Source organism: Xenopus laevis, chromosome 7L (genome assembly GCF_017654675.1).
Source record: "Xenopus laevis strain J_2021 chromosome 7L, Xenopus_laevis_v10.1, whole genome shotgun sequence".
NCBI lineage: Eukaryota > Metazoa > Chordata > Amphibia > Anura > Pipidae > Xenopus > Xenopus laevis.
This window is the reverse complement of record NC_054383.1, coordinates 3,604,874-3,631,455: the sequence shown is the minus strand read 5'-3', so window position 1 is coordinate 3,631,455 and position 26,582 is coordinate 3,604,874. Positions and strand designations below refer to the sequence as shown.

The 26,582-nt window shown below is 42.6% G+C and overlaps 1 protein-coding gene across 2 annotated transcripts in view; it reads left to right on the top strand.

Annotated features, from left to right (window-relative positions):
* Window positions 1-2,204: 2,204 nt before the first annotated feature.
* Window positions 2,205-26,582, top strand: part of LOC108696016 (GDNF family receptor alpha-1) — an 89,153-nt gene continuing 64,775 nt past the window's right edge. For both annotated transcript variants that reach the window (XM_018224991.2, XM_018224990.2), the window contains exons 1-3: window positions 2,205-2,666; window positions 6,710-7,012; window positions 14,980-15,063. In XM_018224991.2, the coding sequence (XP_018080480.1) occupies window positions 2,531-2,666; window positions 6,710-7,012; window positions 14,980-15,063 (523 nt within the window). In that variant the 5' untranslated portion in view covers window positions 2,205-2,530. The remainder of the gene's footprint in view (window positions 2,667-6,709; window positions 7,013-14,979; window positions 15,064-26,582) is intronic.

Below are 26,582 nucleotides of genomic sequence, written 5' to 3'. Positions count from 1 at the left end.
ATAAGTACTACTATAGTTTATATAAACAAGCTGCTGTGTAGCCATGGGGGCAGCCATTCAAGCACAGGATACTCAGTAGATAACAGATAAGTACTACTATAGTTTATATAAACAAGCCCCATGGCTACACAGCAGCTTGTTTATATAAACTATAGTAGTACTTATCTGTTATCTACTGTGTATCCTGTGCTTGAATGGCTGCCCCCATGGCTACACAGCAGCTTGTTTATATAAACTATAGTTGTACTTATCTGTTATCTACTGTGTATCCTGTGCTTGAATGGTTGCCCCCATGGCTACACAGCAGCTTGTTTATATAAACTATAGTAGTACTTATCTGTTATCTACTGTGTATCCTGTGCTTGAATGGCTGCCCCCATGGCTACACAGCAGCTTGTTTATATAAACTATAGTAGTACTTATCTGTTATCTACTGAGTATCCTGTGCTTGAATGGCTGCCCCCATGGCTACACAGCAGCTTGTTTATATAAACTATAGTAGTACTTATCTGTTATCTACTGTGTATCCTGTGCTTGAATGGCTGCCCCCATGGCTACACAGCAGCTTGTTTATATAAACTATAGTAGTACTTATCTGTTATCTACTGAGTATCCTGTGCTTGAATGGCTGCCCCCATGGCTACACAGCAGCTTGTTTATATAAACTATAGAGTACTATCTGTTATCTACTGTGTATCCTGTGCTTGAATGGCTGCCCCCATGGCTACACAGCAGCTTGTTTATATAAACTATAGTAGTACTTATCTGTTATCTACTGTGTATCCTGTGCTTGAATGGCTGTCCCCCTAATTACTACTATAAATCACTGTTTCAGGCATTATTTACTTTATCAAGCACAACTTGAGTTTTTTTTGTGTCCCCAGGAAAAGAAACCGACATCTTTGCAGATCCTCATTAATGTAATACTGTCACTTGTCCAGCAGGTGGAGCCCCAGATCTGTCCCGGTTACCCACACATATATAAGGATTTATTCCATTGCTGATTAGGTCTGTACCTTGGCTCTTCCCCCTAAAACCTCAGGGGGGACTGAGGACCCTAAACATAAAGTCTGAATTCATTTGGAGAAACTTTAACCTTAATCCCTTTTGGGAAAAGAGAAACTCCAGACACAAAACATATGGAAAGGTCTAAACATCAATCCGAAAACCCTTTGTATAAAGAAGGGGCCGGGGTCCTTGGGGGAAACATCCTATTAAGGCTTCTGCTCTGATACATTGAGTGTAATTAAGCTCCTGCTGGGAGGCCGGGATACTGGGATATAATGGGAGAGATACAGATCTGTTCCAATTCCAGCTCTTCCCTATTCAGTTCCCCAGTCTCTGTTTGTGCAGCTAATGGGCCCGGCCTCAGAAATGTCCTTTATTTACAGGAATATTCCCATTCCGTCAGATGTACAAAGATAACCCTCCCTTATAGTGATGGGCGAATTTGTCCAGTTTTGATTCGCCAAAAAATTTGCAAATTTCCCCATGAAATTCGCGAAACGGCTAAAAATTCACAAAACTCGAATTTTGACGCCGGTGTTAAAGTCAATGGGCGTCAGAATAATGTTGACGCGTGACGGTTTTGACGCAAACGACTTTTTTTTGATGCCTGCGAATTTTCGTGTCAGTTTTGCAAATTCGCTGCGAATTCTCGTCTGGCGAATTTATTCGCCCATCACTACTCGCTTGTACAGAGTTGCACCCCAGACAATCATGCAGAACAGTCTTTACTATAGACCAGAGCTTCCCAAACTGGGGGGTTCCTGGAGCAGTGGCAGGGGTCAATTAGAGGGAGATTTGGGGTGAGTATAATATATATTCTCTCTTAGACACACCCCTAAAGGCTCAGGTAAAAGTCAGTTATGTTGAGATTTGGGGTGAACATTTATCTGCTGCCCTAGATATTCATGGGACTATGGCTGAATGTCCCCCAATACGTTCCTGCACCTACAGATGAATTAGCAGCAATAGCTGAGGGTTAAGGGGGTAAAATTGATATCGCAGGGGCTCCACACATTCTCCCTCTGGTCGGGACCGATCTCTCTCAATTCAGTGCCCCCCACAGTGAGATGAGTCCTGGTATGACAATGCCCTTCCACTGCACCAAAGCTCCCCTTACCCTCATTGTATGAAGCATAAGCCTCCTCCCCCCAACCCCAAACCTCCCCCTCCCCTCCCCCCTGTGCCTCTGTCAGTGTCCGACTCTCACTCTCTCCGCACAGAAGCTGCTGCTGGTCGCTCACTCGGATCTCCGGTCGCTGCTGTTTCGGGCGCTCTCGGGCTGTTTCGGGCTGTTGTTGACTCTGCGGCTTCTCCTTTTTTTTCTTGGCTTTGATTTCTGCTCTGGAATCCGCTCCCTGATTTGGGTTTTGTGCTTCTCTGAGGCTCCTGGGCTGTGGGAGAGTATTTGGGATTTAATACCCCTGTGCCAGTCAGTGTGCCAGTCCCTGGATGGTGGTGCCAGGCTGCTCCTAATCTTGGATCTGACTTCTGTGCCCTGTGGATATGGACTTTGTGGGTCTGGATGAAACTCTGGGGATACTTGTTACTGTCTGAGCTGAATTTTGGGGAGAGTCAGTGGCACCTGATCTTTCCTTGGCACCTGTCCCTGCCCATCACCATGTTCCATGTCACCCTCTACTTGGTGTTGCCTTTAATGGGTAAGTGTTGGGCACCAGCTGAAGGGCATGTGTGGGTCTGTGTGTGGGTTCTGATTGGCTGGGTAAGAAGATAAAAACTAAATGTGCAGCTTTGGGCACAGAACTTTCTTATCACAGGATGGGTCAGTGACTGTGGTACATGAAGGGTCAGTACATGGGGTGTAATTGGGGTTTTTATGCCTCATACAGTCTGAATCGGATTTGATGGTTCTATAGGTAGAAGTCAGGTCTCCGGGTCCTCTGGGCACATTGTGGGTCTGGCTCAGGTACAATGTGGCTCTGTGGGTCAAGTCTCACGGACTGTGACTACAAGTTAGATCCCGCTGCTCAGGTTTCTCTATAGGACATATAGTGTGAGCTCAGGCTCGTGAGGTTTATTTGGGGTTGGTACATGTTGGGTCGGGAATCAGGTGTCTGTGGCACTGTGGGTAGAAGTTGGTTTAGGTGTCGGGTGGGCAGTGGGTACAACTGGGTCGGGAGTCGGTACTTCAGTGTATTATAAAGACCAGATCCAGATGAGAAACCTTTCAGGACAGGGGGAGAGCTGGGAGTATAACGGGACTGGCTACAGTAGAACAAAGTCACCGACTACAAAGTCCAGTGTCAGTGAATAGAGTTGGAGACTGAGCGATCAGAACGTGCGACCCGTGGGTGTCTGTGATTATTTGGCTATTTAAGTGTAAGAAGACAGAGCTGGGTGTTTGTAATGGAATATCTATATGAGAACTGCCAGTAAACTCCATATATTTCCCCTAATATCCCGAATATAGAACAACAGTGCTGAGTCCGATGTCACAATGTATCGAGCGACTGTGAGTCTGTGTCTGCCCTTCCCTGTGTCTCGATATTAATTCCCCTTAATTTATATAAATCTTGTGGCCGGACGCAATGCTGTATTTACATTAGCGCATAGAGGGGAATAACTGCTCTCACACTGCGCAGCGATGTCACAATGGAACCTGACAACGTTACGCGGTTTCTCTCATTTCTGTGTATTTACAAGTCCTGAATGTGTAACAACAAGCGCTCAGTTGTGTATTTACACTGCGTCTACTCGCCCCATAAACTAAGCGCGGGGCCCCTTGTGTCAGACTGAGCTACTGAGGGAGAACCGGCGGTGAGTTCTGTTCTGTATCCACCGACTGTGCAACTATCGCAACAGACCCAAGTGCTGCGCATTGTACCGGTTATGGCTTCTCTGTATCCACTGGATCTCTCCCATGTGCTACACAAATATACAGTTATAGGTTATATTATATCAAGTGTATTATTCACTATATATTCACATCAACAGACCCAGGCGCTATAGATATAGATGTTATATACAGAGATATACCCAGTGTATCAGACTCATATAGACCCTATATAGTGTGTTATATAGAGTATAAAGGTGACACAGTCACTATACCCAGTGTATCAGACTCATATAGACCCTATATAGTGTGTTATAGATATAGAGGTGACACTATACCCAGTGTATCTATCACACGTGCCATAGAGATAATAAAGGGATATAATGCAGTATATTATATATATATGTTGATCTGGGTCAGTATAATGAATGTACTCAGCTAATATTCCTGATTGAGCCGGTGCCCATGAGCCCAGGGTGGCTGGTTGCCCAGTGTTGGACTCCAGTCTCTTGTACAGACACAAAGAACTTGTTGTTTGGGTGCAGCGGGAAGTCTAGTGGGTGCTGAGCTGAATGGGTGCTGCTTATCTCATTGCTCTTATTTGTTGTGCCCCCACCGAGTCACCCGGACATATAGACACAAACATGTTCTGCATCGTCCCAACACTGAGTTTTAATTATAAGAATTAAAGTGTAACCCTTTGAGTGCTGGGGGCACAGCTGGTGGGGTGCCCTTTGGGGCTGGGTGTTTGTTTTTAGCGAATTCAGTGGATAAATATTAAGTAGAAGCACAACACTGTCTGTACTACTGGGTGGGGAGAGTTACTCACTGTTTGCTCTTAATATTAGTCTGGTCACGTGGCACCGCTCCCACAATCTAATGTGTTTGTCCTTCCCCAGGCGAGGGGGCAATGGGGCGCTCAACACAAAACATTATCCATTAACCCTTTCATGCATCACACGCCTAACTGCCGGCTCATGTATCTGATAATACGGCTTTTATTGTGTCATGTGTATCTGCTGCGGTGTAACTATAGGGGTGTATCTATAGGGGTGTATCTATTGGGGATGCAGGGGGTGTATCTGCTTGGGTGTATCTATAGGGGTGTATCTGCTGGGGTGTATCTATAGGGTTGTATCTGCAGGGGGTGTAGCTATAGGGGTGTATCTGCTGGGGTGTAGCTATAGGGGTGTATCTGCAGGGGGTGTATCTATAGGGGTGTATCTGCTGGGGTGTAGCTATAGGGGTGTATCTGCTGGGGTGTATCTATAGGGGTGTATCTGCTGGGGGTGTATCTGCAGGGGGTGTATCTATAGGGGTGTATTTATTGGGGATGCAGGGGGTTTATCTATAGGAGTGTATCTATTGGGGATGCAGGGGGTGTATCTATAGGAGTGTATCTATTGGGGATGCAGGGGGTGTATCTATAGGAGTGTATCTATTGGGGATGCAGGGGGTGTATCTATAGGGGTGTATCTATTGGGGATGCAGGGGGTGTATCTATAGGAGTGTATCTATTGGGGATGCAGGGGGTGTATCTATAGGGGTGTATCTTTTGGGGGTGCAGGGCAGTGTCTGACTGGGATGCCAGGGGGCCCACCATAAGACCGTAGCCCATGGGCCCACTTACCAAACTATTATTCCTCCTTTTCTCACTCATCCTCTTTATTCTCCTAGTCTTTTATATCTACTAACTTTATTCTTCCATTATTATGGATCTTTTCCCCATAAAGAAACAGGGAATGACCATGAAATAGTCCAAATGTTTAGAAGCAAGAGGCCACTGACACCTGGGCCCACTGGGAGTTTTCCTGGTAGCCCGGTGGGCCAGTCCGACACTGGTGCAGGGGGTGTATCTATAGGGGTGTAGCTATAGGGGTGTATCTGCTGGGGGTGCAGAGGGCAGGGACTTTATGGGCACAAATGATTCAATCTTTCCCCTTATAAGTGTATGGAAACTGCAATATGGGGCAACAAATCCGAAATTATTATAATTATTAGTATTAATAATAAAAACATGTATGTATAAAGCTCCAATATATTCCGCAGCACTGTACAATAAATGAGTCTATTTGTTGAACATGCAGAATGACCAATTTACACCAGGAATACAATAGGGATTTAGGTCTATACAGAGTCTCAGATGAAGAATTTGCTGGTGTAGAGGTTGGGGATGTTTAAATCACGGGGTTCATACAACTGACCCTAGTGTGTGTGATTGTGAGTTAGATTGCAAGCTCCACTGGTGGCAATGTTGTATTATCTTTCTGTAGAACTGCAGTATATGTAAATGTTAGATAATAATAACACAGGGGTACCACTGTTCTGGGGGCCTGATCCCGAGGAGGTTCACTAGAGAGGGGAAGCTGCTTCTTTTAGCTAATAATGGGGGACATGCTTTGGCAGCTGCAAAACTTGAACAGGAGTTGTAGGGACCTTGTTACCCCACTATATATTGAATATTGGAACTGCCTCTAGGTGTTTTGCTATTTCTCTCTACTTTCCTATGTGTACAACATTCTAAGGGCTGTTGCAAAGAGCTTACACTCTAATTTGTGGTGCCTTATTTACAGTAAGTGGTCATTAATAGCTGAGGCAACAATTGAACCCATAACCATAACTATCCTTACATTTCCCTTGTGCCTCCCACTCCTCAATTAGACTGTCAGCTCTAAGGAATATGGATCTGTTCTCCTATTTTCCATATTATGGTTCTTTCTGTTTTGTGTGAAGGCAATAGTATATTCAGTTTTTAGTATCGAGCTTTTCTGGGTAAGGCAGGCATCTGTAACAGTTTATGGCCTTCAGGGAATTCTGGGAGTTGTAGTTTCCCCAGCAGCTCAATAATAAAAGATATATATATGTCCTGCTGAGATCATGTCTCACTATTCCCCTCCTGTGCCCTTGTAGATGCCTTGCTGGCGGCAGAGGTGAGGCGATTGCCCCCGGTCGAGCGATTGGATTGCGTTAAAGCCAGCGAGCAGTGCCTGAAGGAGCCGGAGTGCAGCGCTAAGTACCGGACGCTCAGGCAGTGCGTTGCGGGCAAGGAGAGCAACTTCAGCAAAGTGATCGGCCTGGAAGCCAAGGATGAGTGTAAAAACGTCACCGAAGCGCTCAAACAAAAGTCGCTGTACAACTGTCGCTGCAAGAGGGGAATGAAGAAGGAGAAGAACTGTCTGCGGATCTACTGGAGCATGTACCAGAGTCTGCAAGGTGGGTCCCCCTGTCCTAAAGGGACAATTCACACTCACAAAATTCAAATTATTCCGGCTTTGCTCGGTTCATTTATATTTGATATCTTTTACGGTTTCTTTAAAATGTAATAAGTAATTGTCTCCTGTTTTGTGTGAAGTCATTGACTTTCACTATCACCTGTGCTGCAATACCATCTTCCACCACTTGATGGTGACTGTAAACATTCCTGTTCATTTGCTCCGCAGAATAGGTTAGTTACTGTCTGTGTGTATATTATATGGGGGTGTCTATATATTATACAGTTACTGTCTGTGTGTATATGATATGGGGGTGTCTATATATTATACAGTTACTGTCTGTGTGTATATGATATGGGGGTGTCTATATATTATACAGTTACTGTCTGTGTGTATATGATATGGGGGTGTCTATATATTATACAGTTACTGTCTGTGTGTATATGATATGGGGGTGTCTATATATTATACAGTTACTGTCTGTGTGTTATATGATATGGGGGTGACACTGTGTCTATATATTATACAGTTACTGTCTGTGTGTATATGATATGGGGGTGTCTATATATTATACAGTTACTGTCTGTGTGTATATGATATGGGGGTGTCTATATATTATACAGTTACTGTCTGTGTGTATATGATATGGGGGTGTCTATATATTATACACTTACTGTCTGTGTGTATATGATATGGGGGTGTCTATATATTATACAGTTACTGTCTGTGTGTATATGATATGGGGTGTCTATATATTATACAGTTACTGTCTGTGTGTATATGATATGGGGGTGTCTATATATTATACAGTTACTGTCTGTGTGTATATGATATGGGGGTGTCTATATATTATACACTTACTGTCTGTGTGTATATGATATGGGGGTGTCTATATATTATACACTTACTGTCTGTGTGTATATGATATGGGGGTGTCTATATATTATACACTTACTGTCTGTGTGTATATGATATGGGGGTGTCTATATATTATACACTTACTGTCTGTGTGTATATGATATGGGGTGTCTATATATTATACAGTTACTGTCTGTGTGTATATGATATGGGGGTGTCTATATATTATACAGTTACTGTCTGTGTGTGTATGATATGGGGTGTCTATATATTATACAGTTACTGTCTGTGTGTATATGATATGGGGGTGTCTATATATTATACAGTTACTGTCTGTGTGTATATGATATGGGGGTGTCTATATATTATACACTTACTGTCTGTGTGTATATGATATGGGGGTGTCTATATATTATACAGTTACTGTCTGTGTGTATATGATATGGGGGTGTCTATATATTATACAGTTTACTGTCTGTGTGTATATGATATGGGGTGACACTGTGTCTATATATTATACAGTTACTGTCTGTGTGTATATGATATGGGGGTGTCTATATATTATACAGTTACTGTCTGTGTGTATATGATATGGGGGTGTCTATATATTATACAGTTACTGTCTGTGTTGTATATGATATGGGGGTGTCTATATATTATACACTTACTGTCTGTGTGTATATGATATGGGGGTGTCTATATATTATACAGTTACTGTCTGTGTGTATATGATATGGGGGTGTCTATATATTATACAGTTACTGTCTGTGTGTATATGATATGGGGGTGTCTATATATTATACAGTTACTGTCTGTGTGTATATGATATGGGGGTGTCTATATATTATACACTTACTGTCTGTGTGTATATGATATGGGGGTGTCTATATATTATACACTTACTGTCTGTGTGTATATGATATGGGGGTGTCTATATATTATACACTTACTGTCTGTGTGTATATGATATGGGGTGTCTATATATTATACACTTACTGTCTGTGTGTATATGATATGGGGTGTCTATATATTATACAGTTACTGTCTGTGTGTATATGATATGGGGGTGTCTATATATTATACAGTTACTGTCTGTGTGTGTATGATATGGGGGTGTCTATATATTATACAGTTACTGTCTGTGTGTATATGATATGGGGGTGTCTATATATTATACAGTTACTGTCTGTGTGTATATGATATGGGGGTGTCTATATATTATACACTTACTGTCTGTGTGTATATGATATGGGGGTGTCTATATATTATACAGTTACTGTCTGTGTGTATATGATATGGGGGTGTCTATATATTATACAGTTACTGTCTGTGTGTATATGATATGGGGGTGTCTATATATTATACAGTTACTGTCTGTGTGTATATGATATGGGGTGACACTGTGTCTATATATTATAACAGTTACTGTCTGTGTGTATATGATATGGGGGTGTCTATATATTATACAGTTACTGTCTGTGTGTATATGATATGGGGGTGTCTATATATTATACAGTTACTGTCTGTGTGTATATGATATGGGGGTGTCTATATATTATACACTTACTGTCTGTGTGTATATGATATGGGGGTGTCTATATATTATACAGTTACTGTCTGTGTGTATATGATATGGGGGTGTCTATATATTATACAGTTACTGTCTGTGTGTATATGATATGGGGGTGTCTATATATTATACAGTTACTGTCTGTGTGTATATGATATGGGGGGTGTCTATATATTATACACTTACTGTCTGTGTGTATATGATATTGGGGGTGTCTATATATTATACACTTACTGTCTGTGTGTATATGATATGGGGGTGTCTATATATTATACACTTACTGTCTGTGTGTATATGATATGGGGGTGTCTATATATTATACACTTACTGTCTGTGTGTATATGATATGGGGGTGTCTATATATTATACAGTTACTGTCTGTGTGTATATGATATGGGGGGTGTCTATATATTATACAGTTACTGTCTGTGTGTGTATGATATGGGGTGTCTATATATTATACAGTTACTGTCTGTGTGTATATGATATGGGGGTGTCTATATATTATACAGTTACTGTCTGTGTGTGTATTATATGGGGGTGTCTATATATTATACAGTTACTGTCTGTGTGTATATGATATGGGGGTGTCTATATATTATACACTTACTGTCTGTGTGTATATGATATGGGGGTGTCTATATATTATACACTTACTGTCTGTGTGTATATGATATTGTTGGACACAGAGAATGACATTCCCCTGACTCTCAGTCTATAAAACAATCGGATGCTGCTTTACACATTAATCTTACTCAGGATGAGAATGTCTGTGTAGGTTCCTAACCCCCAGGCAGTTTTGCATTGGGAGATCATTGTATTGCCGGTGACACTCCCCAGACACCCAGGGGATTCTCATGTTTAAACTTATTGAGTGACATCAGATCAGTCAGACCCCAGGGCTCATTGTCAGGTTTGTATAAAGTGGGGCCCCGGGGCCACAGGCTGGATGGAAGTCAAGGAGCCTTTGTAATTGATTTCTAAAAAGAGAGGTTGACCTTATAATTTCATTGGGGCATGTGTTGCTTTTCAGCTGCAGGATCTGGGGGTCTGTGTTCAGTCCTTGAACAGATGTCTGAGGGTCTGGTCTTGCCGGACTGGAGTCCCCTGGGGGGCGCTGACCCTGCTGAACAGATGTCAAATCATTCGGCTGTTACCAGTACAAAAGTTAAAGAGATTCGGTCATGATTTTTATGATTTAGTTTTTATTTCTAAATGACACTGTTTACACTGCAAATAATTCACTGTACAATATAAAATGTCATTCCTGAAGCAGCAAGTGTATTTAGTTGTAATATTGGTGTGTAGGTGCATCTCAGCTCATTTTGCCTGGTCATGTGATTTCAGAAAGAGCCAGCACTTTAGGATGGAACTGCTTTCTGGCAGGCTGTTGTTTCTCCTACTCAATGTAACTGAATGTGTCTCAGTGGGACCTGGATTTTACTATTGAGTGCTGTTCTTAGATCTACCAGGCAGCTGTTATATTGTGTTAGGGAGCTGCTATCTGGTTACCTTCCCATTGTTCTGTTGTTTGGCTGCTGGGGGGAAAGGGAGGGGGGATAAGTCCAACTTGCAGTACAGCAGTAAAGAGTGACTGAAGTTTATCAGAGCACAAGTCACATGACTGGGGGCAGCTGGGAAACTGACAATATGTCTAGCCCCATGTCAGATTTCAAAATTGAATATCAACAAATCTGTTTGCTCTTTTGAGAAATGGATTTCAGTGCAGAATTCTGCCGGAGCAGCACTATTAACTGATGTGTTTAAAAAAAAAAAAAATTCCCATGACAGTATCCCTTTAAGGAAGGCTCATAGCTCCCCCCGATGATGGAACTGATAGACTCCAGTGCCCACCTTTGGCTTCAGCTACTCTAGTGCCATTTGGATTATTAAAGGTCACCTTTGCATCACCTTATATGTCTAAACCCATACAGAGAACATACAGAGAACATACAGGGAAATACAGAGAACATACAGGAATCATACAGGGAACATATCGAGAACATTCACGGAACATAAACAGAACATAAAGGGAACATACAGAGAGCATACATGGAATATACAGGGAACATACAGAGAACATACAGGGAAAATACATAGAACATACAAGGAACATACAGGGAAAATACACAGAGCATACACGGAACATACAGAGAACATATAGGGAACATACTGAGAACATACAGGGAAAATACATGGAACATACACGGAACATACAGGGAACATACAGAGAACATACGGAAAACATACAAGGAAATTACAGAGAACATACGGGAAACATACACAGAACATAAAGGAAACATACAGGGAAAATACACAGAACATACAGAGAACATACAGGGAAAATACAGAGAACATAAAGGGAACATACACAGAACATACAGGGAACATACAGAGAACATACAGAGAACATACAGGGAACATACAGAGAACATGCAGGGAACACACAGGGAACATACAGGGAACATACAGAGAACATACAGGGAACATACAGGGAACATACAGAGAACATGCATGGAACATACAGGGAACATACAGGGAACATACAGAGAACATACAGGGAACATACATGGAACATACTGGAAACATACAGAGAACATGCAGGGAACACACAGGGAACATACAGAGAGCATACAGGGAACATACAGGGAACATACAGAGAACATGCAGGGAACATACAGGGAACATACAGGGAACATACAGAGACATACAGAGAAGATACAGGGAACATACAGAGAACATACAGAGAACATGCAGGGAACACACAGGGAACACACAGGGAACATACAGAGAACATACAGGGAACATACAGAGAACATACAGAGAACATGCAGGGAACACACAGGGAACACACAGGGAACATACAGAGAACATACAGGGAACATACAGAGAACATGCAGGGAACATACAGAGAACATACAGGGCTGCTTTGGAACAGAGGAGACGTGTCAATGAAAATTTAACAACCGATGACCCCCCCCACCACTGTGATTAACCCTGTGGCACCCGCAGCCCTGGCACAGGGATTATTGATGCTCAGATTGTCGTCCCATTATCTCTACATGTCGTTGGTGTCAGGGGGGGGGAATCAATGAGACTCGGCTCCTCTGGAATCTGCCACAAGCCGTGTTTATTGTACAGTGAGAGAGAGGGGGTTAAAGGGGAAATAGTGCTACAAATGTGACAGTTGCCTGGACTAGGACAGACTCCCCTCTGCTGTAGATCTACATTTAATATTTATTATTAAACAGTTGGGGGAAGGGGGTTCAGGTATCAACAAAGACAAACTTCAATGTTTATGGAGCTACTTTACCTTCTGGCAGCCGGATTAAAGGGGAAGATAAGCCAAGAATAAAACAAAGCAGCAGCCGAGGGTTTGAGAAAGGAAGGTGAGGTGGATGAATAAACAAACTGTTCATCATTTTTGGATAAACTATCCCTTTAAATAACCTTATATGTCTAAACCTGCTGCTGCTTATTGTACACACGGGACCCTGCAGGGAGTGTTATGACAAGGAGCATCTCTGGGACTCCCCGCAACCTTACCCTCATCTCTTATTTATATTTATGACATCAGGGGACTGTGTCGAATTGTGTATCATAAGGGAACAGTTGTAACTCCCAGCACCCTGTGGCTGGTGGGTAAAATATTTTTTAATCTGGTTTTTATTTATGCAGAAAATTCATGGAAAAGGCTACACACCTGGCCTATGGAGTGCAGCAGATAGATAATTGCTGGTTTTATAACAGGTCATTGGATTCAGGTCTATTAACCCTCGCATTGCCATGTTGGGCACAAGGGAAACACAACAGTTGCTGCACTTCACTGAGCCAATAACATAAAGAAGGATCAGGAATTCGGCTTCAGAGAAACCTTTTCCCATTTATGGGAAGGAAATAAGTGTCTGTTTCATTGAACCTGCTGTTGTTTGAAAAGCAGTGCAGCGAGGCACCTGGGGGGTAATGTTATCTGACGAGCTCGTTATTTCTGATGAGGTCATTCCTCGTTACAAAACAGAAACACAGAAAGTCCTGGGCAGTGTCCCGTAAAGTTTCCATTCATAAATATCTCTGTTTTCATAACATCCCTGAGCTGCCAGTAACCACCCTGCCCAGTGTTTGTGGCACAGACATTATTCCCATCAGTCCCTGGCCCAGTGAGCTTACAATCGAATGTCCCTCTCACATTCCCTTTAGTCCCTGCCCCAGTGAGTTTACAATCTAAAATCTATATCACATTCCCATCAGTCCCTGCCCCCGTGAGTTTACAATCTAATTTTCTTATCTTGTTCCCATTAGTCCCTACCCCAGTGAGCTTACAATCTAAAATCTATATCACATTCCCATCAGTCCCTGCCCTGGTGAGCTTACAATCTAATTTTCTTATCATGTTCCCATTAGTCCCTACCCCAGTGAGCTTACAATCTAATGTCTTTATCACATTCCTATGAGTCGCTGCCCTAGTGAGATTACAATCTAATGTCCATATCACATTCCCATCACTCGCCACCCCAGTGAGTTTACAATCTAATTTTCTTATCATGTTCCCATTAGTCCCTGCCCCAGTGAGTTTACAATCTAATGTCATTATCATATTCCTATCAGTCTCTGCCCCAGTGAGCTTACAATCTAAGGTCCCTATCACATTCCCATCAGTCCCTGTTACAGTGAGTTTACAATCTAAGGTCCCTATCACATTCCCATCAGTCCCTGCCCTAGGGAGCTTACACTCTAAGGTCCCTATCATATTCTCATCAGTTGCTGCCCCTGTGGAGCTTACAATCTAAGGTCTCTATCACATTCCCATCAGTCCCTGCCCCAGTGAGCTTACAATCTAAGGTCCCTATCACTTTCCATTAGTCCCTGCCCCAGAGAGTTTACAATCTAATGTCTCTATCACATTCCCATCAATCCCTGCCCCAGTGAGCTTACAATCTAAGGTCTCTGTCACATTCCCATCAGTCCCTGCACCAGTGAGTTTACAATCTAATGTCCCTATCACATTGCCATTAGTCCCTTCCCCCAGTGAGTTTACAATCTAAGGTCTGTATCACATTCCCATCAGTCCCTGCCCCAGTGAGCTTACAATCTACTGTCCCTATCACTTTCCATCAGTCCCTGCCCCAGTGAGCTTACAATCTAATGTCTCTATCACATTCCCATCAGTTCCTGCCCCAGTGAGCTTACAATCTCCCAGCAGTGTGGCCAGTATATATGGACATGTGAATCATTTGCACTAAACTCTCAGTCATTTCCCTGGGTCACTGTCTACTGGATTATTTAAAGGGAAAATATCCCTATTATATCAGAGCAGCAGATCTGAGTCAGTGGTCTGTGCTGGTTAATGTGAAGGTTCTGAGAATTGTTTTCTATTGGGGGTGGCGCTGTTCTGCTGCTTTCAAAGGGGGTTTTGCCCAGTGGTAGTGAGTGGTACTGCAACTCTTACAGTGATTATATAGTGACTGGTCTGGAAGGCAGATCCTTTGCTTTATAGTGAGACAATGATATCAATATGTACTTACCCTTTGTTTCACTTACAGGCAATGAACTTCTGGAGGATTCCCCGTATGAACCAGTTAATAACCGACTCTCTGACATCTTCAAACTGGATTCCCTTTTGTCAGGTATGAATTGTTGCTCTTTGTTTATACAATGATTATATATTTACTAGTGTCACCTCTCGACATCCACAAAATCCACAGCTTGGATAGGTCATTGCATTAAACTCAAACACTTGCTGCTGACTGTACTGGATTCTGTGCAGCCACCATGTGTCTATATGAACTGCAAACAGTGTGGATTTTCTAAAGGGATGATGTTTACATGAAAAAGATGTATTTTTACTTTTTGGTTTTCCAATCGGGTCTTGTATCAGTATTTGTTATAGTTCAGCTCTGATAATTCTCCTTATATAATGTTTGTAATTAAATCACTTCCCCCATTATACTCAGAGTTCCCTGTATAACTCAGCCTGCAGCCTTGTGCCTTTATATGGTCACAGAACAACCCCTCAGTGACTTCTAATATCCTTATCATTTACAGTAGGGGGTACATTATCCCTTTTAATACATGAGTGATACTCAGAGTTCCCTGTATAACTCAGCCTGCAGCCTTGTGCCTTTATATGGTCACAGAACAACCCCTCAGTGACTTCTAATATCCTTATCATTTACAGTAGGGGGTACATTATCCCTTATAATACATGAGTGATACTCAGAGTTCCCTGTATAACTCAGCCTGCAGCCTTGTGCCTTTATATGGTCACAGAACAACCCCTCAGTGACTTCTAATATCCTTATCATTTACAGTAGGGGGTACATTATCCCTTATAATACACGAGTGATACTCAGAGTTCCCTGTATAACTCAGCCTGCAGCCTTGTGTCTTTATATGGTCACAGAACAACCCCTCAGTGACTTCTAATATCCTTATCATTTACAGTAGGGGGTACATTATCCCTTATAATACATGAGTGATACTCAGAGTTCCCTGTATAACTCAGCCTGCAGCCTTGTGCCTTTATATGGTCACAGAACAACCCCTCAGTGACTTCTAATATCCTTATCATTTACAGTAGGGGGTACATTATCCCTTATAATACATGAGTGATACTCAGAGTTCCCTGTATAACTCAGCCTGCAGCCTTGTGCCTTTATATGGTCACAGAACAACCCCTCAGTGACTTCTAATATCCTTATCATTTACAGTAGGGGGTACATTATCCCTTATAATACATGAGTGATACTCAGAGTTCCCTGTATAACTCAGCCTGCAGCCTTGTGCCTTTATATGGTCACAGAACAACCCCTCAGTGACTTCTAATATCCTTATCATTTACAGTAGGGGGTACATTATCCCTTGTGCCTTGTGCCTTTATATTTTCACAGAGTCCTTCTCTCTCTCCCCTGTAAGAGTAAATCACTGATTCAGGTTCATTTTGCTGCAATGTTGGGCAGAGCCTGTAGGTGGCAGTGTTATTCCCTTGGAGGTGCTTAGCAGCCCTTTTGGTCTCCCTTTCTTCTCCCCGTCTGTCTCACTCTCTCCCCTCTTTCTACACAAAGAGACCCTCAGTCTTCAGTACAGCAGTTAAGAGAAATATTTCTCTATCCCCCTTCAAAAAAAAACAAAAAAAACCTGCCTCCGGAGAATAGACAGAGAATACAGAGAAGACAGAGAATACAGAGAAGACAGAGAATACAGAGAAGACAGAGAAGACAGAGAAGACGGAGAATACGGAGAAGACAGAGAATACAGAGAAGACAGAGAATACAGAGAAGACAGAGAAGACAGAGAAGACGGAGAATACGGAGAAGACAGAGAATACAGAGAAGACGGAGAAGACGGAGAAGACAGAGAAGACGGAGAATACGGAGAAGACGGAGAATACAGAGAAGACGGAGAAGACGGAGAAGACAGAGAAGACAGAGAAGTCATAGAAGACAAGTCATTCAGAGGCACAACTTGGGCGATTGTCTCCTCTCAGTTCATTTATTTTCATGTTGGGGAGAATTTCTCCTCTGTGTAAAGAGACAGCAAACTATTCCCAAAAATCGAATTCCCATGTAAATGTCCGACTGCTTTCCTATCTTTTATACAAACATCCCAAAGACTGAAATAAAGGGGAACTTCACCCGGCACCTATAAATAGTATTTAATACCCCATTGGGAGAGGCTTGTTTGGGCCTGGTCATATGATCTTTCCCAGCTCTTTGCGCACACAGTCATACCCCCCATCTGCCCCCCAAAACCCCAATTATGACAAAATTTGGCTAAACAACCTCTACCCATTTTGTACAAGGATTGTATGGACCCCCCATATCATAGGGCCCCTGATTTCTGTACCTGTCTGGGGTGATTACCAAACCAAGTTTTATTTAAACCCCTTAACAGCTTTACCTCTTATTTATAAGTGCGTTCCCCATGTGCCCCCCATAATATTTGAGGGTTCACAGCTGGAAATGAGAGAAAGAGAATAAAATATGGAAATATTCAGCGCTCTCCGTATGGCAAATAAATCTACAGCAAAGATCTTTTTTTTCTCCCCTTTCTGAATTTGTGCCGATGTCAAGCTGCTCTAATAGGATTTGTATGGAACGCGGCAGCTTAATATTTCATGGGAACGTTCATTTCTCCCAATATAACCCCAAAAAAATCCCAGACAGCATTAACATAACAGATGTGTGACCCCCTTATACGGCCGAACTGAAGTCTGGAGGACTAAAGGGGTTTATAATATTTCATCTGCTTCACTCAATAGGCCAGGTCATTTTTTTTTTTCAGGCTGGTTTTGAACTGGTAGCATTAATATAAATGTGCGGAATGAGGAGGAATGGGTTAGTTAAATCTGAAATATTTTATCTTTTACATTTAATAACAACATGAGGGCCACTGGGTTAAATCACAGTTACAGTTTATGGCTCAGCTGGTTGCTATGGGTTACTAGACCTGGGCATACTATGTGGCTTCTGTTGTTGCTTTGAGCACCCCCTTTAAGCGAATGGACTCCCCTTTTATTAGTGATATCAGTTTCCATAGGTTGGTAACATTGTAGCTCAACCCCCCCCCCCCCCATGATCTTGCACTGCCGCCTTCTGACTCATGACTCTCCCCATGGGATGCACCGGAGAGATAAGTCATTAATATAATTAATATAATCCATCAGCCTGTGTGTTCCCTGGGGTCCAGTGTCAGGGGGAATCAACAGAGAAAATATATGAAGAGTCCGGGTGGGGGGGGTTCATTACATCGGCTTTTATATTAAATACGCTTAATGCAGATATTCTGTATACAGCTTTAATCAGTTGTTTGGTGACTCAGAGCTGTGATTTGGGGTGTATGTAAAAGGGAATGTTGTGGATTCCAATCTTTTAGGCTCACAGTCTGTACAGAAAATCTCATAAAACTATGGCAGCATAGGTATTCCCTGTACTAAGCACAATTCAGCAGGAACAGTCCCCTAAGTTTGCTCATAGTCTGTACAGAGAGATCCCATAAAACTATGGTACATAGGTATTCCCCTGTACTAAGCACAATTCAGCAGGAACAGTCCCCTAAGTTTGCTCATAGTCTGTACAGAGAGATCCCATAAAAACTATGGCAGATAGGTATTTCCCTGTACTAAGCACAATTCAGCAGGAACAGTCCCCTAAGTTTGCTCATAGTCTGTACAGAGAGATCCCATAAAACTATGGTACATAGGTATTCCCCTGTACTAAGCACAATTCAGCAGGAACAGTCCCTAAGTTTGCTCATAGTCTGTACAGAGAGATCCCATAAAACTATGGCAGCATAGGTATTCCCCTGTACTAAGCACAATTCAGCAGGAACAGTCCCTAAGTTTGCTCATAGTCTGTACAGAGAGATCCCATAAAACTATGGCAGCATAGGTATCCCCTGTACTAAGCACAATTCAGCAGGAACAGTCCCTAAGTTTGTCATAGTCTGTACAGTAAGATCCCATAAAACTATGGCAGCATAGGTATTCCCTGTACTAAGCACAATTCAGCAGGAACAGTCCCTAAGTTTGCTCATAGTCTGTACAGAGAGATCCCATAAAACTATGGCAGCATAGGTATTCCCCTGTACTAAGCACAATTCAGCAGGAACAGTCCCTAAGTTTGCTCATAGTCTGTACAGAGAGATCCCATAAAACTATGGCAGCATTAGGTATTCCCCCTGTAACTAAGCACAACTTCAGCAGGAAACAGTCCCCTAAGTTTGCTCATAGTCTGTACAGAGAGATCCCATAAAACTATGGCAGCATAGGTATTCCCTGTACTAAGCACAATTCAGCAGGAACAGTCCCCTAAGTTTGCTCATAGTCTGTACAGAGAGATCCCATAAAACTATGGCAGCATAGGTATTCCCTGTACTAAGCACAATTCAGCAGAAACAGTCCCCTAAGTTTGCTCATAGTCTGTACAGAGAGATCCCATAAAACTATGGCAGCATAGGTATTCCCTGTACTAAGCACAATCCAGCAGGAACAGTCCCTAAGTTTGCTCATAGTCTGTACAGAGAGATCCCATAAAACTATGGCAGCATAGGTATTCCCTGTACTAAGCACAATTCAGCAGAAACGTAAATTCCTGTAAAAATTCCTGCACCCAAGTCCTTGACATTATACATTATATGGGATTCAGCAGAATTTGTTCCATATAGAAAAGTCCAACCAGATCCCCTTTATTTCCCCTTTAAAAGCCTTCCTTTACAATTCTGTGTCCTTATAGAAGAAATCCCGTAGTTTTTCCAGTAAGAGAAGCAGCGATGCCCCCCAGCTAATATAATTGTCATTTAAATAAAGGCGCAGAGAGGAGGATCATGGGAAGAGCCGGCGTGGGATTTGTATTTTTTATTGGATTCCCAGTATTCCGGCTGTTCCTGCTGCACAATAATGATCCGCGTGCCCAGAAGTGATTTCATTGTTGAAGTGTGTGAGGGATTGGGTTTGGCACAAAACTCCGGCACTGGGAGCCAGGAAAGTCTTTCCTTGGGTGACAGTTATAAATTCATAGAGTCTACACCACAACTGTCACCCGAGCTGCCTTGGCACAGGCTTCATTGGCTGCCAGCCGCAGATATGATAAAGAGCCGCTGGAGGCGCCCCTCTAATATGTTTCTTGTAGTTTGTTTTTAACACATGAGCCTCAACGATTCCTTGTTCCGCCTCCTAGGAACCCGGCAATTTGGCTTTATTGAGGGACCGGAGGCAGGGAGGGGTATTAGGTGGGTTAGTTCCCCTTTAAATATACTTATAGTGTGATTCAGGCTACAGTATTCTAAGGCAATTTGCAATTAGTCTTCATTTTTTAAATATATTTACAATTATTTAACGGATGGTCACCTGTGTGTGGGGGGTGGGGCTTTCCCAGAAGGTGGAATTTAGATTGTGGAAGGGTTGGGAATATCAGTGGCATTCCCAAGCAGGGATATGGGGCCACGTGAATGGGGCGCCCCTAAGTAGGGATGCACCAAATCCACTATTTTGGATTCGGCCGGACTGCAGAAGCCTTTCCGAAAGATTTGGCCAAATACCGAACAGAATCCGAATCCTAATTTGCATATGCAAATTAGGGACGGGAAGGGGAAAACATTTTTACTTCCTTGTTTTGTGACATAAAGTCACGCAATTTCCCTCCCCGCCTCTAATTTGCATATGCAAATTATGATTCGGATTTGGTTCGGCCGGGCTGAATCCGAATCCTGCTGAAAGAGGCCGAATCCTGGCTGAATCCCGAACCGAATCCTGGATTTGGTGCATCCCTACCCTTAACAATATGCACAGGATTAGACCTATAGCCAAATAGAAACCAACTGCTCCCCAATAAGAACTCCGAGTTCTCCATCCTGCCCAGACTCAGGTGATTGGGAGCCTCTGTGCCCAAGTCAGTCCTTAAAGGGGTTGTTCACCTTTAAATTAACTGTTAGTATGATGTACAGAGGGATATTCTGAGACAATTTGCAATTGGTTTTAATTTTTTATTATTTGTGATTTTTGAGTTATTTAGCTTTTTATTCAGCAGCTCTCCAGTTTGTAATTTCAGCCATCTGGTTGCTAGGGTCCAAATTCCCCTAGCAACCATGCACTGATTTGAATAAGAGACTGGAATATGAATAGGAGAGGCCTGAATAGAAAGATCAGGAATAAAAAGAAGCAATAACAATAATAAATGTGTAGCCTTACAGAGGATTTGCTATTTTAGATGGGGTCAGTGACCCCCTTTTGAAGGCTGGAAAGAGTCAGCAGAAAAAGGCAAATAATTTAAAAAAAATGATAAAAAATAATAGTATTGAAAAATTGCTTAGAATTAGTCATTCTATAACATACAAAAAGTGATCTCAAAGTAGAAGCCCCCCTTTGTGGAAACTCTGAAAGTGAAAAGAAAAGGCGAGTGAATGATTTTTCGCTTGTCAGAAAAGAACGTCGTAAATCTGAGGGGAAATGGAGCGGAGGCTTCGGATGAGCAAGAGATGGAACTGAAATGAGATCGGAATGGGGAGAGAGCGGCGATTAAAGGCTCAGTCATTAATAAGAAAGGGAAGAGCAAATCATTGTTGTGGGGCACAGGATTATTGTGCTGCTGGTACAGGATCTGTTATCTGGAAACCCATAATCCATTTCCTACACATTCCTATTTACTCACACAATTCTTCTGGTTTTATTCATTTGCTTTTTCTATGTATTAATTATAATCATTATCCTTTAATATGGCATTCTTCTTTTTCTGTAGGGAAATGAGAGCAGAGCAGGCAGTAACCCTTCCAACACTTTGGGAGGAGGTGCCATATTGATTCCCCAGTATGAGGGTATAGCTTATTGTGTACCCAGAACATTCCTTCTCTGTATATTTGTATTTATACATATGGGAGGAGGGAGGTGCCATATTGATTTCCTTAGACAGTACAGTATGAGGGTATAGCTTATTGTGTACCCAGAACATTCCTTCTCTGTATATTTGTATTTATACATATGGGAGGAGGAGGTGCCATATTGATTCCCTTAGACAGTACAGTATGAGGGTATAGCTTATTGTGTGCCCAGAACATTCCTTCTCTGTATATTTGTATTTATACATATGGGAGGAGGAGGTGCCATATTGATTCCCTTAGACAGTACAGTATGAGGGTATAGCTTATTGTGTGCCCCAGAACATTCCTTCTCTGTATATTTGTATTTATACATATGGGAGGAGGAGGGTGTCATATTGATTCCCTTAGACAGGTACAGTATGAGGGTATAGCTTATTGTGCCCAGAACATTCCTCTCTCTGTATATTTGTATTTATACATATGGGAGGAGGAGGTGCCATACTGATTCCTTAGACAGTACAGTATGAGGGTATAGCTTATTGTGTGCCCAGAACATTCCTTCTCTGTATATTTTGTATTTATACATATGGGAGGAGGGAGGTGCCATATTGATTCCCTTAGACAGTACAGTATGAGGGTATAGCTTATTGTGTGCCCAGAACATTCCTTCTCTGTATATTTGTATTTATACATATGGGAGGAGGAGGTGCCATATTGATTCCCTTAGACAGTACAGTATGAGGGTACAATGCAGACAAGCCCACCATTAACAGTTCAAGGGCACAATGACCTCGCCCTACAGTGGATCAATATCAGGGAGAGGCTGAAACTGCCAGTTATTAGCTTTATCCGTATAGAGCAGGTTTGGCTTTGGGTTACATACAGATCTATAATATTCTTTGGATTTCATGGAATTCCTACATCGCTTCTCTTGTTTCTGTGTTATGTTTTAGCCAATGCCGATAAGAAAGGAGTGAAACATTTATATTTCCCCATAATTCATAGATTGTAAGTTCTTTGGGACAGGGCCCCATTCCAACCTGTGTATTGATATTGCCAGAACTTCATTATTGTCATTGTTCTCTATAATAATATCAATATAATGTGATACAATGTAACACTGGGCTTCCTACAGCTTCTGTTATTCAGCTGCTCCTGATATAGGAGATACTCTAAGCCTAATTCTTGGGGTGATCTCAGGGTGCAACAGAGAGGAGGTGAGTGTTTATTTGTACCCTGGGTACCCCTGGAACTATAGCAGGATGACACCCCAATGTTTCTATATATCTGTAACCTTGTTATGAGCTAAGAGGGCCCAGTCTGAAGGTCAGTTAGGGGGAGATTTGGGGTGAGTGTTTATTTGTACCCTGGGTACCCCTGGAACTATAGCAGGGTGACACCCCAATGTTTCTATATATCTGTAACCTTGTTATGAGCTAAGGGGGCCCAGTCTGAAGGCCAGTTAGGGGGGGGTTTGGGGTGAGTGTTTATTTGTGTCCTGGGTACCCCTGGAACTATAGCAGGGTGACACCCCAATGTTTCTATATATCTGTAACCTTGTTATGAGCTAAGGGGGCCCAGTCTGAAGGCCAGTTAGGGGGGGATTTGGGGTGAGTGCTTATTTGTGTCCTGGGTACCCCTGGAACTATAGCAGGGTGACACCCCAATGTTTCTATATATCTGTAACCTTGTTATGAGCTAAGGGGGCCCAGTCTGAAGGTCAATTAGGGGGAGATTTGGGGTGAGTGCTTATTTGTGTCCTGGGTACCCCTGGAACTATAGCAGGGTGACACCCCAATGTTTCTATATATCTGTAACCTTGTTATGAGCTAAGGGGGCCCAGTCTGAAGGTCAGTTAGGGGGAGATTTGGGGTGAGTGCTTATTTGTGTCCTGGGTACCCCTGGAACTATAGCAGGGTAATTGTTACCCCAGTGTTTCTATTTCTCCTGAACCCTGTTATTAGCTGCTATAGAAAACTGTTGCAATTGGTCAGCAGTCGATAACAAGTTGTTACCATAATTGGTTCCAAGCAGCCAATTCGGACTCCAAGCTAAAAAAAAATCCTTAAATAAAGCAGAGCACCCACAGTTAGCCAATAAACAAGATCAGATGTAGGGATATAAAACAGAAATTAATACATAACTTTCAGTCGGCTGGAACCACTCGGTATAATTAGGCAATGGGGCCCATCCCTCATACTAATGGCGGCAGCCACAGGCAGGACCCATGAATAAATTAGCACCTCTGGGCCTCTCCTCAATCTACTGTTATCTGGCGGCTTTACTGAATAATAAACTGGTGGAACCATTCAGCGCTGATAAATGGAGCAGGCCTGGGTTTTATCGTTTGGTTTACATAATGTTAATAATTAATTATATTCATTTAAATACAAGACTCGGTTACAGAACAGTACGGGGATGATGTATGTGCCCAGCGCTTGCCACTTTAATTCTGTACTTATGGGCCAGTGAACTGAACACGAAGCAGCACCGCGTGTTGCCAAGAGACTCGAAATGGACTGGAAATTCAGATTTTCCTATGGCTGTTCCTGCCCATGTGAGTAACATACAGATTTGAGCTGCTCCGCGGCTGCTACTTGTTCTACTGGATTTTTCATTTCTGTTTCCTCAGCTTTGAAATTAATTCTGTGTAAATTTACCCAAACTACTTCCCAATCGCCCTGTTTTTGACGAGCTTCACTCAATTGCACAACCCCAAAAGAGGAGGGGTTTACTGTAAATTAGGTGGGGTTTCTGTAACCTTGTTATGAGCTAAGGGGGCCCAGTCTGAAGGTCAGTTAGGGGGAGATTTGGGGTGAGTGCTTATTTGTACCCTGGGTACCCCTGGAACTATAGCAGGGTGACACCCCAATGTTTCTATATATCTGTAACCTTGTTATGAGCTAAGGGGGCCCAGTCTGAAGGTCAGTTAGGGGGAGATTTGGGGTGAGTGTTTATTTGTACCCTGGGTACCCCTGGAACTATAGCAGGTGACACCCCAATGTTTCTATATATGTGTAACCTTGTTATGAGCGAAGGGGGCCCAGTCTGAAGGTCAGTTAGGGGGAGATTTGGGGTGAGTGTTTGTTTGTACCCTGGGTACCCCTGGAACTATAGCAGGGTGACACCCCAATGTTTCTATATATCTGTAACCTTGTTATGAGCTAAGGGGGCCCAGTCTGAAGGTCAGTTAGAGGGAGATTTGGGGTGAGTGCTTATTTGTACCCTGGGTACCCCTGGAACTATAACAGGGTGACACCCCAATGTTTCTATATATCTGTAACCTTGTTATGAGCTAAGGGGGCCCAGCCTGAAGGTCAGTTAGGGGGAGATTTGGGGTGAGTGCTTATTTATACCCTGGGTACCCCTGGAACTATAGGAGGGTGACACCCCAATGTTTCTATATATCTGTAACCTTGTTATGAGCTAAGGGGGCCCAGTCTGAAGGTCAGTTAGGGGGAGATTTGGGGTGAGTGATTATTTGTACCCTGGGTACCCCTGGAACTATAGGAGGGTGACACCCCAATGTTTCTATATATCTGTAACATTGTTATGAGCTAAGGGGGCCCAGTCTGAAGGTCAGTTAGGGGGAGATTTGGGGTGAGTGTTTATTTGTACCCTGGGTACCCCTGGAACTATAGCAGGGTGACACCCCAATGTTTCTATATATCTGTAACCTTGAGGCCCAGTCTGAAGGCCAGTAAGGGGGAGATTTGGGGAGACCCTGACTAAATGATTGAGTTCAGTAGGGTATTGGACCAAAGAAAAGGGAACGATCAGTCAGTCAGAGCATTAAAACAGTCACAGTAGAATTATTATCAGAACCAACCTCCAGGCCCAACAAGAACAGCAGCAGAACCCCTCGATCGATACTTTCATCTCCTCAACTTGTTCTTTCTATCGATTTCTCTCAGTTTCCCGGGGCAGACATTCTCTCTCTTTCAGTTTGGGTTTTTGCTGCACTAAAGAAGAGCAGCTGCAGAATAAATCTATATGGTATTTGTGTATTTACGGATCACTTGATGTAAAAATGCTCAAAAATGTTGCCAGCACAGCGAGGTTTTATCCATCTTTACCTGTGATGTCATAAACTGAAAAACTGATGTAAAAAAAAAACCTCTTCTCGGGCTGATGATACAAAGGGAAAATGACACTGTGGTTTCCAGTATAATCCATCATCTATAAATCTGCATGAAATGCGTGACGTTCCGGGAATAAGGCATCGGCTGTGCTGCCAGAATCCTGTTTCCCTGATGCTGAGAGACAGACACGGTGTCAGAATCAGCATTATTATATAAGGTATATATCACATTCATGGGATACTGCACAGAATTAGGGAAATTCACCTAAAGGTTGAAGCAAAGGAATCACGAAAGGGAACAATCTGATTCAGTGTCACTAACGTATTTATGGAAATTGTGGAGATTGTAAATCCCGACGATGATCCCATACAGAGATGTAAAGTGAGGGCCAGTCTGGGAAGTATCTGCTGACTGTGGCCCCTTTAGGGCCAATCCTATTTATTTAAATTGTTTTCCCCAGTAAGGATCCAAGTTACTGTTCATGTTCCTTTTGTCTCTCTCCTCCTTCCTTTCCCTTCTCTCTTTATCTGATTTTTGTATTTCTTGCTTTTCTTTATATCCTTTTATCCTCTTTTCATGTTCTTTTCTCTCCACTTTTACATTCACTTTGTAATATTTCCTCTTCCTTTTCTCCAATTTCCCAATTCCATTGTTCCTCTCATTCTTCCTTTTCTTCCCCTTCTACTTATTTTTAATGTTATCCCTATTGGCTCCCCATTCATCTTCTCTCCATCTCTCCTTCTCTGCAACTT